The sequence below is a fragment of the Thalassophryne amazonica genome, chromosome 14 (genome assembly GCF_902500255.1).
Source record: "Thalassophryne amazonica chromosome 14, fThaAma1.1, whole genome shotgun sequence".
Classification (NCBI taxonomy): Eukaryota; Metazoa; Chordata; class Actinopteri; order Batrachoidiformes; family Batrachoididae; genus Thalassophryne; species Thalassophryne amazonica.
The window spans coordinates 76,887,753-76,905,803 of record NC_047116.1 but is presented as its reverse complement, the minus strand read 5'-3'; the positions used below and the strand labels follow the sequence as shown (position 1 = coordinate 76,905,803).

Here is an 18,051-nt window from a genome sequence, read left to right as displayed (position 1 = left end):
CCCGATCTTAGATAAGCAGCTGAAGATGAGTGCGAGTGTATAAAATTTGATTAAACATCCACCCTAAATTAAATTTATTTTGTAACCCCAACACATTGTAAAAAGCAAAAACTAATGAGCTCTCATGAGGTTTTTCCTCATCACTCATCACTTCCGTGTCTTCCCTGTGACCGTGTCATTATTGTTTGCTGGTACTTCCATAAATCAGAGTTCCATAAATGTACTGGGTGGACCCTCAATAACTTTTGTTCTGCATGGGAAAGTTTTTGTATTTTTTTATTTTTTCTTTAATTTAAGCAAACAGCATCATCAGGAGGTGGGGCGGGGGGGGGGGGGGGTGAAAAGTTTTGATTGAAGCTTTTATGTCTCGCTCACTCCTACTTGATGTACTTTTGTTTTCTGCTGCTCTTTTATGACCTGGTCTAACGGTGCTCATTTAGTCACCATCTGCTGACAGAAATTAAAAAGCAGTGGAATCATTGTCATTAAGAAATGAGATCAAACTGAGGTATGAATCGAGATCACAGTTTTTAATACAATTAGTCATGCAGCCCCGAAACCAAAGTACTGTATTATACAATCACTGTAGTCTGAAAGAAGTGACGCTGATGTCATGGTAATGACTGATGGCTAAACGAATCAGAAAAAGCAGCAGACATATGAATTAATCTGGCAACACCTGAAAGTATGACAAACTGCACAGTCCCTGAAATGAGTCTGATCCAAGTATGTGACCCAGATACAGTCTGATGCTCTGTCTTATTTTTAGATAAAATGTAACCAGCTAGCGGAATTTGTATCTTAAAATATTAATTAAATATTAGATAAATATATTAATCAATTACTTGTCGACAATAGACCATACACAACCAACAATGTAATTTTCTTAAGAATATCCATCCGCATTACTGAAACTCATTTCACTTTTTGAAACGGTTTTCTGGAAGAAATCCAGAACTTTAAAAGTTTAACAATAAAAGAACAACTAATTTATCCGAGAAGAAAACAATAGTCAGCCGTAGTCAGATCCAGGAACTCAGAACAGCTCAACTTCTCCATCATAAATCATAAAGTTCCTGCTGTTGCCATCTGACCGAGCTTCCGCTTCTTCTGTTTGAAAGGTCAACAGAGATAACATGAAGGTGGAGGCAAAGCTTTATGGCTGCTGCAGTTCCTGTGCAGTGAAACATCACAGCAAACATTCCTGCTTCAATCACCGGAAGCTCTGTGAACTGGTGCTGCACGAGTCTGGTCCCTCCAACAGCTTTGGCTTTCCTTACAAAACGACAGCTGGTCTTCAAACAGAATCCTGCACAATAATTACAAAATATTTCTGATGACTTGATATTTTATGTATCGTGATCTGGTTGTTATCTTAATACTGGCTGATCATCGGGCAGGCGCTATGGTGATGCAAATGACGCAACAGCCTTTTATTGATGAGATTAATACTTCTGACCCCCCCCAACACACACACACACACACACACACACTTTAGTTTAATAATCTCATCAACAATTTGTAGCCTAGGGACCAATTCTAAAATCACCAAGTATTTTGATCATCACTTCCCCAGTCGCCATTGTGGAGTCCTATTACCTAGGGATCACCATCACCCAGGACCTCAAGTGGGAGCTGAACATCTGCTCTCTCATCAAGAGAGCTCAACCAACAGAGGATGTACCTTCTGCGGCAACTGAGGAAGTTCAACCTACCAAAAACAATGACGGTGAACTTCTACACTGCCATCACTGAGTCCATCATCTCCTCCTCCATCACCATCTGGTACCGCTGCCTTTTCCACTGCTAAGGACAGAAGCAGACTGGGGCGTATCATCCATGCAGCAGAGAAGGTGATCAACTGCAATCTGCCATCCCCTAGAGGACCTGTACACCTCCAGGCCCTGAGCGTGACAAGTAAGATTGTTGCCGATCCCTCGTCACCCAGGACACTAACTTTTTGGTCAACTCCCCTCAGGCAGACCGCTGATGTCCATCTACTGATTGTCCTAAAAACCTCAAGACACAAAACCAGCTCTGGGCAGCACGGTGGCTTCGTGGTTAGCACGGTTTCCTCACAGCAAGAAGGTCATGGGTTCGATTCCCACCTGTGGCCTTTCTGTAAGGAGTTTGTATGTTCTCCCAGCATTTGCATGGGCTTCCTCCGGGTGCTCTGGTTTCCTCCCACATTTAAAGACATGACTGTTAGGTGAATTGAAAACTTTATAAGTGCCCAGGTCTTCCTTGCAAAAGAGATCTCGACCTCAATGGGACAAACCTGGTTAAAAAAGGGATAAAAATTTTTTTAAAAAGCTTATCTCCATCCGTAGCTAAACTAATAACTAATGCTCGAGACCCCCATTTACCCTGCCACCCCCCACCACCACTTCCACAAAGTACAGATTGATCATCCCTGCACTGAAAGGTACTTTACATCTGAAGACCAATCACATGCTTGTTAAGCTAAATTACATCATTGCATCTATTACCTCATGAAAAAAAACAAAACATAACAGACATGTTTTTTCATTGCTGACAGGTTATCATCTTCAGAAATGAGCTCACATATTCACAGTCCCATTCCACTGCGTTATACAGTATTTATTTAACAGTGAACATAGTTTTGCCAATCTGAATTTTGACTTATTTCCAACAGAAGTATTTTTTTCCTTTTCTTTTATTGTTGTTTATGCACAACAACACCAGATCCAATTCTTTGATTCTGATTCTGGTGCAGTTTGGCTGAAATGTGAATATCTTTGTCAGTTTGTGCACCGCAGAACTCAGGCGTGAGAAGCAACGTCGCCTCAGGACCTCACTGCCCGCGACTACAGTCTGATTAAGGTGACACTCGATGCTGTCCTTTTTTCACGGCACAGGGGTCAGTATGTTCCCATACCTACAGGTCACCTTTCTCAAAGGCAGAATTCCAGAGATTCACTGGATTACTGGTGGACAACAAAGACCTACTGTACTTTTGCAAACACTAAGAGACAGAGGGGACAACAAGATCATATCATGTAACCAAAGAAACGGGTAGTAGAGGGAAGAGATTAACTCATTTTTGAAGAAGATAACCAGTCAACAGTGAAAAAGATGTCTGTTTTGTTTTTGTTTTAAATGAGGTAATAGATGCAATGATGTAATTTTAGCCTAACAACAGAATACGCTTTGGTTCAAAGGAAGTAATAAAAATTCAATGGAAAAAAATGAAAATACATGTGAAACAATTACGAAGTGATAATTACTTTATATTAATTCATTTAGCTGCAGTTTTTATCCAAAGCCACTTATAAGTGAGGAATCAATCAAGCTACCGTTCAACGGAGGACTTCAGCACAATAATAAATGTTAGTTTAACAATTACTGTCTTTATTCAACAACAAAACGGAACATGGTCATTTGATTAGTGACACTGTAACGATGTTGGTAAAGTAACATTGATTTATTTGTCCCATTGCATAGTGCAGTGATCCTAAACCCAGTCCTCAAGTACGACCTGACTGACACATTTCCCATCTCTCCGTGCTCCGCCACAAGTTGATTAGCTCATTTAGGTGTCTGTTAGTACTGGAGTGGCTGCACACCGGGTGGTGGCCAAGTGGTTAGTGTGCTTCAATTTTCAAAGGGGAAGGTTCCAGGTTTAAGACCACCTGTGCCCATTCCCCATGTAACATGGAGATGCATCAAGAAGGGTTTGAAAAAGCCATATCGGTTGACAACAAGACATCATGGTGTAGTGGTGAAGAAAATGATTTTCTCTCCAATCACATTCACAAAAGGCTACAATTCCATCAAAGTTGTCATGTGTGGCTTCACTCGTTAATGATCATTCATCCATCCTGACTTGTCTGAAGAAAACTTGCTGGAACAGTTATTATTTACTTCTGTTAAACTGAAGGGTGCCATTACTTATGCAACCTATCATTTTGTCTTTGATATATTTATTTAATTTATCAGTTACAAAACCCCAAGGGTTGTAAAGCTAACCAACCCCCGTTCGGTTTTACACAACATTTTGGGCATAAAATGTATAATGAAATATTTATTAAGTTTTAATTGTTGTTTACCCTCTAATTTTTGCCATTTGACTTCTTGTTTTTAAGAAAAACTGAATTGAAATTGAAAGTACTTACTTAGCATGCTGACAAAGTTTCCACCCTACTAAAACACAGTCAAAGAAAAGACCTTTCAGATGTTGGATCGCAAAGGGCTGCATCATCCCTGAGTATTAAGCATTAAAATATGGTCATTTGCAATTATCCTCCCCTCTGTACAAATTTAGCAATGTATGCATCTTGCATCTAACATTGATTGGCTTATATACAGCATCTTGGCAACCTTTTTTGACTGATAACCAATCAATAAATCAAATCAGTTAAATTATGTAACTGCCTCAGAAAGGGAGTCAGGGCCCAAACATCAGGTTGTAGAGATTTGTTTTCAGTTTGAGTTTTAAGAGGATCATTTTTCAAATTTTAATATACAGAAGCCTGACCCCCCCCCCCAAAAAATGGTGTAATGAAATTAAAATCTGTAAATGCTATTTATTTACACTGCAAGTTGAGTTCTGTTAGTATGTGTAATAACATGTCAGAGTACAAACCACACGTCAGTTGCAAACGCTTTAAGCATTTCAGTGCTATGGGACATAAACAATTTAATTTTAATTTCATTTAAACAATTTAAGATTAGACAGCTTCCTTCCTTTGTGCAAAAAAGAGCATGACATTATAATGAACTATTAAAAACAAGTATAATCTGAATTCTTCAGGATCACACATGCCAGAATTAAACACAGGTTAGTGTAAAGCAAACCAGCTGTGACTGCTGAAAACACTGATATAAAAATGGTTTACACAGTGTCTCACTCCATTGTGATTTCTCAACCATAGTTTAGATTACAGTTAGATCAGTAAAGAGAGCTATGTAAAATTAGGAATTTCTCATCCAGGTGTTCGTGTCCCTCTCCCGATCAGCCATTTAATCATGAGTATTTGCGGATATCAAGTCCCGATCCAATACTTTTATATTACACAATATTCCACTTGCAGAGTATGATGAATGCAAGCATAACAAGGTCACTCCATTGTATATTGAAAAAATACCAATAACGTCTGACCAATCAGACGTTATGACACCTCACGGAGCGGCTGACCGATCAGATGTCATGAGACCTCACTGAGCGGTTTGACCGATTAGACGTTATGACACCTCACAGAGCGAACTAACCGATCAGATTTTATGAGACCTCACGGAGCGTCTGACCGATCAGACGTTATGACACCTCACAGAGCGACTAACCGATCAGATTTTATGAGACCTCACGGAGCGTCTGACCGATCAGACGTTATGACACCTCACAGAGCGACTAACCGATCAGACGTTATGAAACCTTACAGAGCGACTAACGATCAGACGTTATGAAACCTTACAGAGCAACTAACGATCAGACGTTATTAACTCCTCACAGAGCGACTAACCGATCAGATGGTATGAGACCTCACGGAGCGGCTGACCGATCAGATGTTATGAGACCTCACAGAGCAACTAACCGATCAGACGTTATGACACCTCACAGAGCGACTAACCTATCAGATGTTATGACACCTCACAGGGCAACTAACCGATCAGATGTCTTGAGACCTCACAGAGCGACTAACCGATCAGATGTTATGAGACCTCACGGAGTGGCTGACCGATCGAAGCTGGACGACAGTTAAACGATGTCTCCAAAAGTCAACGTAAGTCCAGATTTCTTCTTTCGGTTTGGCTTTGGTGTCCTTCGTTAATGCTGTGTGACCAGGCCTTGACATTCGTTGCTAGAAAAGTTCAACGACCAAAATACCAGCATTCTGGGTGCAATGAACATGTTTTCACTATTATTTGATTTCGTTGTGCGACTGACATCGTTATTCAATCATTCAAAAGGCTATTCCTACCTCCACACAACTCCAACCACACACAAGAAAGTTTCTTGACAGTTCTTGTTGTTGAACAAAATCGCGTCTCCCTAACCGGACAGAGTTGTGACATCATCACACATGCTCTATCGCAACTTGAAAATCATCCATTCCACATAGTGCAGTATTGTAGGGGTTATGTGTGTCAGGCCTGCGATATGCCCACTGGCAGACTGTCCAGGCTGTACCCTGCCTCTCACCCAATGAGGACTGGCACAAGCACAGCCAACCCATGACTGTTAATTGGAATAAACGGACTTAGGTAATGAATGCATGCCAAATAATCCATTCATTTTCAACCAGTAACTGTTCACAGCAGTTCGAAAACGGCACCGCAGGCCTAAGACAGTCATGATCAAAGATAAGTTTATTTATTGGCGTGTTTTTCCCCATCAGGCCAAAGCTCCACACCTCAGATACCGGTTAAATACTTTTATTATAAAAGTAACTGACTTTAAAGTGATTTTCACATGAGTCTAATTTAAGACTCATGGAAATGGTCAAAACTGTGCTTCTGTTGTGTGAACCAGAGGATGTTTGCACTGCATGCTTGTTTAAGCTTTAGCGAGTATTGATGAAACAGAGCCATAGGTTTGTTAAACACACACACACTCATCTTCAACCACTTAGTCCAACTAAGGGTTGCAGGGGCTGGAGCCTATCCCAGAAGTCACAGGGCGTGAGGTGGGGTACACTCTGGACAGGATGCCAGGATGCTCAGAGCCTTTCTTAATCCAAAAAACACACAAGAACTCTAAATAACTAAAAGAGTTGAGGATGAGGTGTCCATCGTCTCTTGTGCAGCTGTGAGTGTTGCACTTGAAGTGTGTGAGCACAGCCAAACTTGCCAAGAGCCCACAGCTCCAGAAAATAATAAGTAGTCCAAACCTTTTCCAAGTATCTGCTCATCAGGACCACTGACCTGCATCAATATGGGCAAAACTAATGAATTTATCCTGAAAGCCTTATTAATAAAATTGTTATTGCCACCTTCTCACCAGACAGTGTAAACATCCACATCTCTGGAGAAAAACAAAACATGAAATTACATAAACTTAGATCAGCTTTGCTCCATTTCTTTTCTTTTATTTAACTGTGCATTAATTATTATTATTCAATAATACAGTTAATATTGCAATATAAAAATTAAGTATCTTATTTTTTAAAATATTATTGAAAAACAGCTTTGACACGTTTTCATTCAGGACCACAGGCAAAAGTTCCTTGTTTTCATTGTTCATCAAGTTCTTTTTCAAAAATGGAAAGGAAAAGGAAGTTTTTTTTTTTTGTTTGTTTGTTTGTTTGTTTGTTTGTTTTTTGCTGATCTGAAAATTGTCCAAGGCATGGCTTCAAAAACCTTATTCAATCCATGGGTTTTGTGAACTGTGGCACCCCTATTATTTGCAGTCACTGATCAGTGCCAACAACATTAGTCGTCCAGACATCCATGTATATTTATTATGCCAAGTGACTAATATTATCACAAGACATGTCACAAGGAATGTCTCGTTCTGATGCACAGAGTTTCCACAACTACAACAGGCACACAACTGAGCAACAACAAAGATTGAGCCAATGTGAAGAAAAACATAAACTTACAGGAAGACAACTGTTATAAAAAAATAAAAATACTTTACAAATTTGAAAACTAATCAAACCACTTGAGCAAATTTGCTTTCTTTTCACATTAACCCTCTGGAGTCCAGGGTATAATTGGCTGTTTTTGACTACTTTTGGTTTTACCTTCATAATACACCTTTAAAAACTGTTTAGTTTGCCTTGTTTGGTGTCATTTTTTTTAGCACAACTTCACTTGTGTGACTAATTTTTCTTTCATTCTGGCATACTGTATTAACACAATGAACCTAAATTCACACAAAAACATAAAATCTGAATAGAAAAAAAAAAGGTTGATTTTTTTTCTCCTGTTTATGTCTTCTCCTGTATATGTTTCAAAGATGCTTACATCATTTTTTGCAAGTCCAAGTAAAGTCTGAAGTCTTTGAGCTCAAGTCCAAGTCAAGTCTCCAGTCTTTGAGGGGCAAATCAATCAATCAATTTTATTTATATAGCACCAAATCACAACAAACAGTTGCCCCAAGGCGCTTTATATTGTAAGGCAAAGCCATACAATAATTACGTAAAAACCCCAATGGTCAAAACGACCCCCTGTGAGCAAGCACTTGGCTACAGTGGGAAGGAAAAACTCCCTTTTAACAGGAAGAAACCTCCAGCAGAACCAGGCTCAGGGAGGGGCAGTCTTCTGCTGGGACTGGTTGGGGCTGAGGGAGAGAACCAGGAAAAGACATGCTGTGGAGGGGAGCAGAGATCAATCACTAATGATTAAATGCAGAGTGGTGCATACAGAGCAAAAAGAGAAAGAAACACTCAGTGCATCATGGGAACCCCCCAGCAATCTAAGTCTATAGCAGCATAACTAAGGGATGGTTCAGGGTCACCCGATCCAGCCCTAACTATAAGCTTTAGCAAAAAGGAAAGTTTTAAGCCTAATCTTAAAAGTAGAGAGGGTGTCTGTCTCCCTGATCCGACTTGGGAGCTGGTTCCACAGGAGAGGAGCCTGAAAGCTGAAGGCTCTGCCTCCCATTCTACTCTTACAAACCCTAGGAACTACAAGTAAGCCTGCAGTCTGAGAGCGAAGCGCTCTATTGGGGTGATATGGTACTATGAGGTCCCTAAGATAAGATGGGACCTGATTATTCAAAACCTTATAAGTAAGAAGAAGAATTTTAAATTCTATTCTAGAATTAACAGGAAGCCAATGAAGAGAGGCCAATATGGGTGAGATATGCTCTCTCCTTCTAGTCCCCGTCAGTACTCTAGCTGCAGCATTTTGAATTAACTGAAGGCTTTTCAGGGAACTTTTAGGACAACCTGATAATAATGAATTACAATAGTCCAGCCTAGAGGAAATAAATGCATGAATTAGTTTTTCAGCATCACTCTGAGACAAGACCTTTCTAATTTTAGAGATATTGCATAAATGCAAAAAAGCAGTCTTACATATTTGTTTAATATGCGCTTTGAAAGACATATCCTGATCAAAAATGACTCCAAGATTTCTCACAGTATTACTAGTACTAGAGGTCAGGGTAATGCCATCCAGAGTAAGGATCTGGTTAGACACCATGTTTCTAAGATTTGTGGGGCCAAGTACAATAACTTCAGTTTTATCTGAGTTTAAAAGCAGGAAATTAGAGGTCATCCATGTCCTTATGTCTGTAAGACAATCCTGCAGTTTAGCTAATTGGTGTGTGTCCTCTGGCTTCATGGATAGATAAAGCTGGGTATCATCTGCGTAACAATGAAAATTTAAGCAATGCCATCTAATAATACTGCTTAAGGGAAGCATGTATAAAGTGAATAAAATTGGTCCTAGCACAGAACCTTGTGGAACATCATAATTAACCTTAGTCTGTGAAGAAGATTCCCCATTTACATGAACAAATTGTAATCTATTAGATAAATATGATTCAAACCACCGCAGCGCAGTGCCTTTAATACCTATGGCATGCTCTATTCTCTGTAATAAAATTTTATGGTCAACAGTATCAAAAGCAGCACTGAGGTCTAACAGAACAAGCACAGAGATGAGTCCACTGTCTGAGGCCATAAGAAGATCATTTGTAACCTTCACTAATGCTGTTTCTGTACTATGATGAATTCTAAAACCTGACTGAAACTCTTCAAATAGACCATTCCTCTGCAGATGATCAGTTAGCTGTTTTACAACTACCCTTTCAAGAATTTTTGAGAGAAAAGGAAGGTTGGAGATTGGCCTATAATTAGCTAAGATAGCTGGGTCAAGTGATGGCTTTTTAAGTAATGGTTTAATTACTGCCACCTTAAAAGCCTGTGGTACATAGCCAACTAATAAAGATAGATTGATCATATTTAAGATCGAAGCATTAAATAATGGTAGGGCTTCCTTGAGCAGCCTGGTAGGAATGGGGTCTAATAGACATGTTGATGGTTTGGATGAAGTAACTAATGAAAATAACTCAGACAGAACAATCTGAGAGAAAGAGTCTAACCAAATACCGGCATCACTGAAAGCAGCCAAAGATAACGATATGTCTTTGGGATGGTTATGAGTATTTTTTTCTCTAATAGTTAAAATTTTATTAGCAAAGAAAGTCATGAAGTCATTACTAGTTAAAGTTAAAGGAATACTCGGCTCAATAGAGCTCTGACTCTTTGTCAGCCTGGCTACAGTGCTGAAAAGAAACCTGGGTTGTTCTTATATTCTTCAATTAGTGATGAGTAGTAAGATGTCCTAGCTTTACGGAGGGCTTTTTTATAGAGCAACAGACTCTTTTTCCAGGCTAAGTGAAGATCTTCTAAATTAGTGAGACGCCATTTCCTCTCCAACTTACGGGTTATCTGCTTTAAGCTGCGAGTTTGTGAGTTATACCACGGAGTCAGGCACTTCTGATTTAAAGCTCTCTTTTTCAGAGGAGCTACAGCATCCAAAGTTGTCTTCAATGAGGATGTAAAACTATTGACGAGATACTCTATCTCACTTACAGAGTTTAGGTAGCTACTCTGCGCTGTGTTGGTATATGGCATTAGAGAACATAAAGAAGGAATCATATCCTTAAACCTAGTTACAGCGCTTTCTGAAAGACTTCTAGTGTAATGAAACTTATTCCCCACTGCTGGGTAGTCCATCAGAGTAAATGTAAATGTTATTAAGAAATGATCAGACAGAAGGGAGTTTTCAGGGAATACTGTTAAGTCTTCAATTTCCATACCATAAGTCAGAACAAGATCTAGGATATGATTAAAGTGGTGGGTGGACTCATTTACATTTTGAGCAAAGCCAATTGAGTCCAATAATAGATTAAATGCAGTGTTGAGGCTGTCATTCTCAGCATCTGTGTGGATGTTAAAATCGCCCACTATAATTATCTTATCTGAGCTAAGCACTAAGTCAGACAAAAGTTCTGAAAATTCACAGAGAAACTCACAGTAACGACCAGCAGGACGATAGATAACAACAAATAAAACTGTTTTTTGGGACTTCCAATTTGGATGGACAAGACTAAGAGTCAAGCTTTCAAATGAATTAAAGCTCTGTCTGGGTTTTTGATTAATTAATAAGCTGGAATGGAAGATTGCTGCTAATCCTCTGCCTCTGCCCGTGCTACGAGCGTTCTGGCAGTTAGTGTGACTCGGGGGTGTTGACTCATTTAAACTAACATATTCATCCTGCTGTAACCAGGTTTCTGTAAGGCAGAATAAATCAATATGTTGATCAATTATTATATCATTTACTAACAGGGACTTAGAAGAGAGAGACCTAATGTTTAATAGACCACATTTAACTGTTTTAGTCTGTGGTGCAGTTGAAGGTGCTATATTATTTTTTCTTTTTGAATTTTTATGCTTAAATAGATTTTTGCTGGTTATTGGTGGTCTGGGAGCAGGCACCGTCTCTACGGGGATGGGGTAATGAGGGGATGGCAGGGGGAGAGAAGCTGCAGAGAGGTGTGTAAGACTACAACTCTGCTTCCTGGTCCCAACCCTGGATAGTCACGGTTTGGAAGATTTAAGAAAATTGGCCAGATTTCTAGAAATGAGAGCTGCTCCATCCAAAGTGGGATGGATGCCGTCTCTCCTAACAAGACCAGGTTTTCCCCAGAAGCTTTGCCAATTATCTATGAAGCCCACCTCATTTTTTGGACACCACTCAGACAGCCAGCAATTCAGGGAGAACATGTGGCTAAACATGTCACTCCCGGTCCGATTGGGGAGGGGCCCAGAGAAAAAAAAATCTCAAGTAAAGTGTCCAGTCTTTTGTCACAAACACAATTCTCACGTCTCTGGTCATCTGGTCCATCCCAAACACTGCATTATTAAATCTTATTCAAATTCTAACTTCAAAAGTGTACAGTCATGGGTCCACCTAGGGTGGTCCGGGGGCATGCCCCTCCCCACTTTGAAATTTTGTAAAAGCAATATGAAATGTTATTTAAACATTTTTTGTGTGTGTCTGTGCATGATCAATTTTTGTAATCAATCAGATAACACAGTTGTTTCTTGAACCTGACCACCAGAACTGTTACCATAATCAGCATCAATATCATCACCATCATGATCATCCTAACCTTAATCTAAAGGTTATGATGAGTTTTCTTGTCACTCACTGGTTCAAACATGTCATGTGATAGAAAGGTGCACTCTGACTGGCTATTGGTTCCTCCCATTTCAGGTCAAGGAAGGACAGAGGACATTCATTTATGTACAATGACAATAAATGCCCTTATTATATTAGCTCTGTTCCCAGAATCAGCAGCAGTGATTTTTCACATACATGCAATTGGTTACATCTTAATTTTATGTTCTAAACAATAGGGTTCCAGCCCTGCTGGGACAAAGTTTTAAATCTTAGCATCTTTTGTACTAAGACCTATGAATGCTGGCTACTGGCCCGTGAGCATAATGTGAGACAAACTGTCTGAAGTGTGCAAGTTGTTTTTGCAATTAGCAATTGTCTTCATTTGATACCAACTATTACACACACACATATATATATATATATATATATATATATATATATATATATATATATATATATATATATATATATATACATATACATACATACATACATATACACACACACACACACATACACATACATATACATCAAATGTTAGCACAAGTTAAAAATTGTGGTTATTTAGTTTGTTTTTATACAGCTGAAAAAAAAACTTTTTAAAATAATAGAACTGCTTTGAAAGTGCCATGTTGCTGAAAGACAAAAATATATGGTAATGCTAAATACCTTCGGCCGTATAAGCATATATCTTTTAACGGCCACGATCTTTTGCAGCGATGCATCAAACTCCTTCAACAAGACTGAACTAGAAGCTAGACTGCCTGATGTCTTAGTTCTCACTTTTGACAAATACCCAGTCAGTAGACAGACTTGTGGATAGTTTAAACTCAGTGCTCAAAACGACATTCAACATGATTGCACCACCTGTGTTGAAACCGCGCTCCCCCAAATCGCAGCATCTTGGTTCAAGATACTGCGTGACTCAGCATAAAGCAAGCGGTCTAGAACGAAATGGCGTCGTTCAAAATTAGAAGTATTCCACCTTGCGTGGCGTGATGCTATCTTAGACTATAAGCATGTATTATTGGCTACAAAAGCGGACCTATTACTCTGATTTGATCAACAAAAACAAGCATAACTCAAAGTTCTTGTTCGACATGGTGGCAACACTTATTCATGGACAACCACCTGTAGCTCACTCTCCTTTTACAGCACAAGATTTCCTAGATTACTTTGAGAAGAAAATAGATGACATTAGGTTGAACATATCCCAGCATGCCTTAACCCAGCCACTACACCCTGCTATTGAGGTGGGCACCACTACTGAGGTATTAGAAGTTAGAACACGCCATCAGTGCACAAATGTAGTGAGGAAGTATGACGTCATAATCCACGAGCTGGCCGGACTCTAGCCATGTATTCAGACCTCGGCAAATGTCATACCCCACATCCACTACAAGAGCAACAAATTAAGTGATATTTGCCAGTGAACAAATTATGTCAATCTGTTACTCAGTCTGCTCAGTCAGTCATCGCATGACAGCACCTTTAGATGACCAATGATTGCATCTATTCTCAGCTAAGTGAATATGGTCTTTCAGTGTTGTCCTAGCATGCATTGTGTGGTGTGGTTCTATTGTGTGGTGTAGCACCTGTGTCAACATTAACTTTGTTTTCATTTAAAAATTAAGTGTCAAAAAACAAATACTTGGGAAAAAATGGGATTAAAAAAACCATTGCTAACAGATCTTGAATGTCAATCAACTATGAATTTAGTTAAATCTAACTTGCAAATTACACTGTTGAGAGAAATGATTGATCGCAAGCTATGAACTGTTTTGTGCACATTGATATGTTACAATAAAGCACATAGGGTGTGTCTAATCTGTCATTATATGAGCTCTAAAAAACTGATGAATATATATGTACATATATATATTAGGCATATGAATCTCATCACTGACAATGATTCAATACGCACCTCGATACATCACCAGTGATACGATACATATAGCGATACGATGTGATACAATTCACCACTATTCCCGATTCAATACGATTTGGTATGAATTTGATGGTGATTAAATTCCTCAAAATGCGATACTATGTGATTCAATATGATGCAAAGAAATTATACCAAAAATTTTAATAGAAAATAAGAAGCTGCAATTCAGTATGGTACTATGGCATTCTTCTTCTTCTGATTCTAATAGAAGCAGAGGATTTGTTTTACTCCTTATAAGTAGCAAATTTACCAGATTCTTCATTAAGGAACAGGAATACGTTCCCTCATATTTGGAATCTGCTTCTTCACACTGTCAGAACTTAAACAGTACAGTAATCGTCACTCTTGATGTGTAATTTAAAGTGAGTCACTCATTGACTGAGTACCACCTTACCAAAATTAATGTGAGATACTTTTCTCACCAGTTTTGCTGGAGCTCGGTTTACAATCTGCCTCAGGGGAATCCGAGTTATACAAACAACCTGCGTCTTGTCAAGTTTCCCATCTTTTTTTAAAAAAAGCCAAAGTATCTCCAAACGCCTGATTCAGATGTTTTAGGTGCATCAAAAACCTCTTTCAATTGCTTGTTGCTGTTCTCGCGGACCTCCATGTTTGTTGGGGTAGAAATGTGCTTTCTGGTTTCCGTCCGTGTTCAAAACAAAACATGAAGCAGTGATGGTGCATTCATTGTGCCTCGGGGGGAAAAAAAAAAACAAAACAAAAATCAATGGAAGCACTCAGCGAGTGATGCATCATGATTTCACCCTGTCAATTGAATCAATGCACACTGAATGAATCGATACACTCACACCACATACATTTGTATCTAGATACCAATTCGTATCGATTAATCTCTACATGCCTATATATATATATATATATATATATATATATATATATATATATATACACACACACACACACACACACACTCACACACATATACATACACACACGCACACACTATGATACTGAAATTAGCTCATCTTGTCTTTTCCGCTCTGATTACTGCACACAGTGAAAGATTCCCAACACCTGTGTTACTTCTGAAAGCTTTAAGACGCAGATTTTCACACATCTGTTCACAGCTAGCCCTGCGATAGACTGTCCAGGGCAGACCCCATGACTGGTGGTTTGGCTCCAGCCTCCCCCCACCACCACCACCCCCCAAACCTTGACTGGAGGAAGCTGGTCTAGAGAATGAATGCAATGCTGCATTCACACCTGACACCACGCGAGCGACGGCAGCGAGAGGTTGCCATGTCTATGCCTATGGAAGGACGCGTTGTGGCGCCACAAAAGTCCAAGCCACGCAATGCAACGCATCTGGACGCAAATAAAGTGTCGCGAATAAAGCGATTTTGAGTGATTGGCACGTTTGTAGCCAATCACGTCACGTCGCCCTCTTCCCCAAGTTGAAAAATCTGAACTTGCGATGACCAATCAGGGACTGGATATGCAGTGACGTGGAGATGTCTTGAGTTTATACTTGATGTGGACATGTCCTGTCTCTGGCAATCAGCCTGTGAGCAGGACTTATGTCCCTTTTGTCCTTTATTTATTTAACACAATTATGACAGAGTTGGAGAGGAGAGCGATGAACTGCAGCAGCAGCCAGTTTTTTTTTTTTGTTCACATGTGTGCACGTGAACGAATTGTCCGTGAAGATAATTTTATTAACTACACAAATTTATAATAAAACAAATAGTGACTGGTTTATAACACAATTATGACAGAGTTGGAGAGGAGAGCGATGAACTGCAGCAGCAGCCAGTTTTTTTTCTTTGTTCACATGTGCGCGCAAATGGGACAGGAGGTCCTCAAACTGAGTCCTGGAGAGGCCGAAGTACCGCTGAAACCGGCCGTCATCCAGACGCAGCTCCTGCAGCAAATGATGAATTTGTGGCACCGCGTGGTGTCTGGTGTGAACGCGGCTCAAGCAGAGTGACACACCGGGCAATGGTGGCGCGTCCATCTCCAGGCAAGGGATGCGAATTTGTGGCATCATGTAGCGTCCGGTGTGAATGCGGCATAAGGCTGAAATGAAAGCTATGACAAGTACACTGATTTTCAACTGCATTTTGAAAAACCCACACATGCATACCACCTTGTGAACACAAAATAGACTGAGGATTCTCTTTTTTTTTTCAAATCTGGAATACATGAGGGACAGGCTCTTGCAGACCTGTGACCCTTGATTGGCATCTTTTAACATAATTTGCAGTTATTTTATATGCAGGTTTAAAAAGCAATGTTGGCACAGTAGGGCATGTCTGGGCTTGTTGAAGCAGGCCTTTTGTCTGAGTGTGATTTATGAAGCCTTGTTGTCAATCACCGGGTTCTAGTGGACACCATTAAAGTCACTGCTACTCACTTGTAATTATATATGACATACAATGAGCATTATTTATTCTCTGTGTTTAGCCTATCGGAAGAACAATCCAACCACTAGGAGCAGTGTCATCATCATTGTGGTCCAGACACAGTGTCTTGATGCACATTTTGATGGCAGGGAGGAAACCGGAGTCCCCAGAGAACACCCACACACTCAAGTTGGAGTCAAATGTATCCCTAAATCACAGCAGCATCTTCAGCACAAAAAAAAACAAAAAAAAACTACAGCTCTAAATCAGTCGTCCTCTTCCTCTGCTCTCATTTCTACCAGGCAACAGCAGGACGACCGACGCTTGTCTCGTGGAATAACTGCAAACCGAGGCTGCAGAAGCATCAGACCGCCATGGAATACCTTTTCACCGCGGGGTGTGTGCGTGTGTGGACGGACAGGCCTGTCCCGATTAATGCACCACTACAGCCAGTGTGCGCAAATGCGCAGTGAAACACCGCCCAGCCAATGGCGCACAGGTCGGCCGGCGTGCTGTCACGCACCGCGGGGCTGCAGAGTGGAAGGAATATACGAGTGGGGCGTGGAGGACAGAGGAGGAAGGAGCTGGGTGGACCAAAATAGATGCATCTACCCCTGGGATGATCTTTGCATCGCTAAAATAAAGATATAATGAATGGATGTGGAGCAGTGGGAGGCCAGAGTGCGATCTGAGAGATAATCCGGTCCAGACCGCTCCGGTCCGCAGCGCAGGGTGTTGTAATAAACACACATAAATACATGTTTGTGCCTCAGTTTCCGCCCGGTGGAGATTTTAAACACACAAACGCGCACGGAGGCTCGCACCAACCTTGTAGACTTGTCCATAGGTTCCATTCCCAACCACTTCCACCAGCTCGAAGATCCCGGCGGGGTCCTGCAGTGGAAAAAGTCAAAACAAAGCAGCGTTAAAAGGGTTCGGGTTTGTTCAGAGAGCTGTCAGAACCGAGGCGGGGTGTGTTTGGTGTCGACGCCGGCTGCGCCCGGCTGGCCTCTCGTAAAAGACAAAGAGCCACGGCCGGGCTGGACGGATTAATCAGGTCCGAACGCCAAAAAGACAAAAGATGTTTGTGTCTGTCAGACAGAGGCTCACCCGCAGGGACGCCAGGTCGATGTCCACCAGACTTTTAGCCGGAGAGTCGTTCGCCATTTTCGCTAAAATAAAATAAAATAAAATAAACCACTGATAAATTGAAAACTATCAGCGTGGTTGGAAATCTCCTTTAGGTGGACCGCACGTGTCTCATCGTCGGAAGATTCCACTGGAGATATCCGAGCGGCGTTATTCTCCTCTTTGTAATAATCACAAACAGCCTCGCTGCTACATTCCGACAACAGCCAAGAAGAAGAGGAGCCGCTCTCTCTCTCTCTCTCTCTCTCTCTCTCTCTCTCTCTCTCTCTCTCTCTCTCTATTCTCCGCCCCATCAGTCTGTCTACATAGTTCCCCTCATTTTTCTATCGTCCCCTCTCTCCTTTCTCTCTCCCCCTCTCTCTTTCCCTCTCTCCTTTCTCCCCCTCTTACTCCCCCTCTCCCTCCCTCTCTCTCTCTCTCTCTCTCTTCTTTCTCCCTCTCTCTCTCTCTCCTTTTTCTCCCTCTCTCTCTCTTACTCTCTCGCTCTCT

At 40.7% G+C, this 18,051-nt stretch overlaps 1 protein-coding gene across 5 annotated transcripts in view; it reads right to left on the bottom strand.

Annotated features, from left to right (window-relative positions):
- LOC117525003 (mitogen-activated protein kinase kinase kinase kinase 4-like) overlaps nt 1-17,708 on the bottom strand; it is a 276,208-nt gene extending 258,500 nt beyond the window's left edge. For 2 of the 5 annotated variants that reach the window (XM_034186817.1, XM_034186818.1), the window contains exons 1-2: nt 17,524-17,706; nt 17,242-17,307 (exon numbers count right to left, since the gene is read on the bottom strand). In XM_034186817.1, coding sequence (XP_034042708.1) covers nt 17,242-17,307; nt 17,524-17,580 — 123 coding nt within the window. In that variant the 5' untranslated portion in view covers nt 17,581-17,706. Of the gene's footprint in view, nt 1-17,241; nt 17,308-17,523 lie in introns of all 5 variants that reach the window. The other 3 variants (XM_034186821.1, XM_034186819.1, XM_034186820.1) reach the window with 3 other exon arrangements.
- Nucleotides 17,709-18,051: the final 343 nt, after the last annotated feature.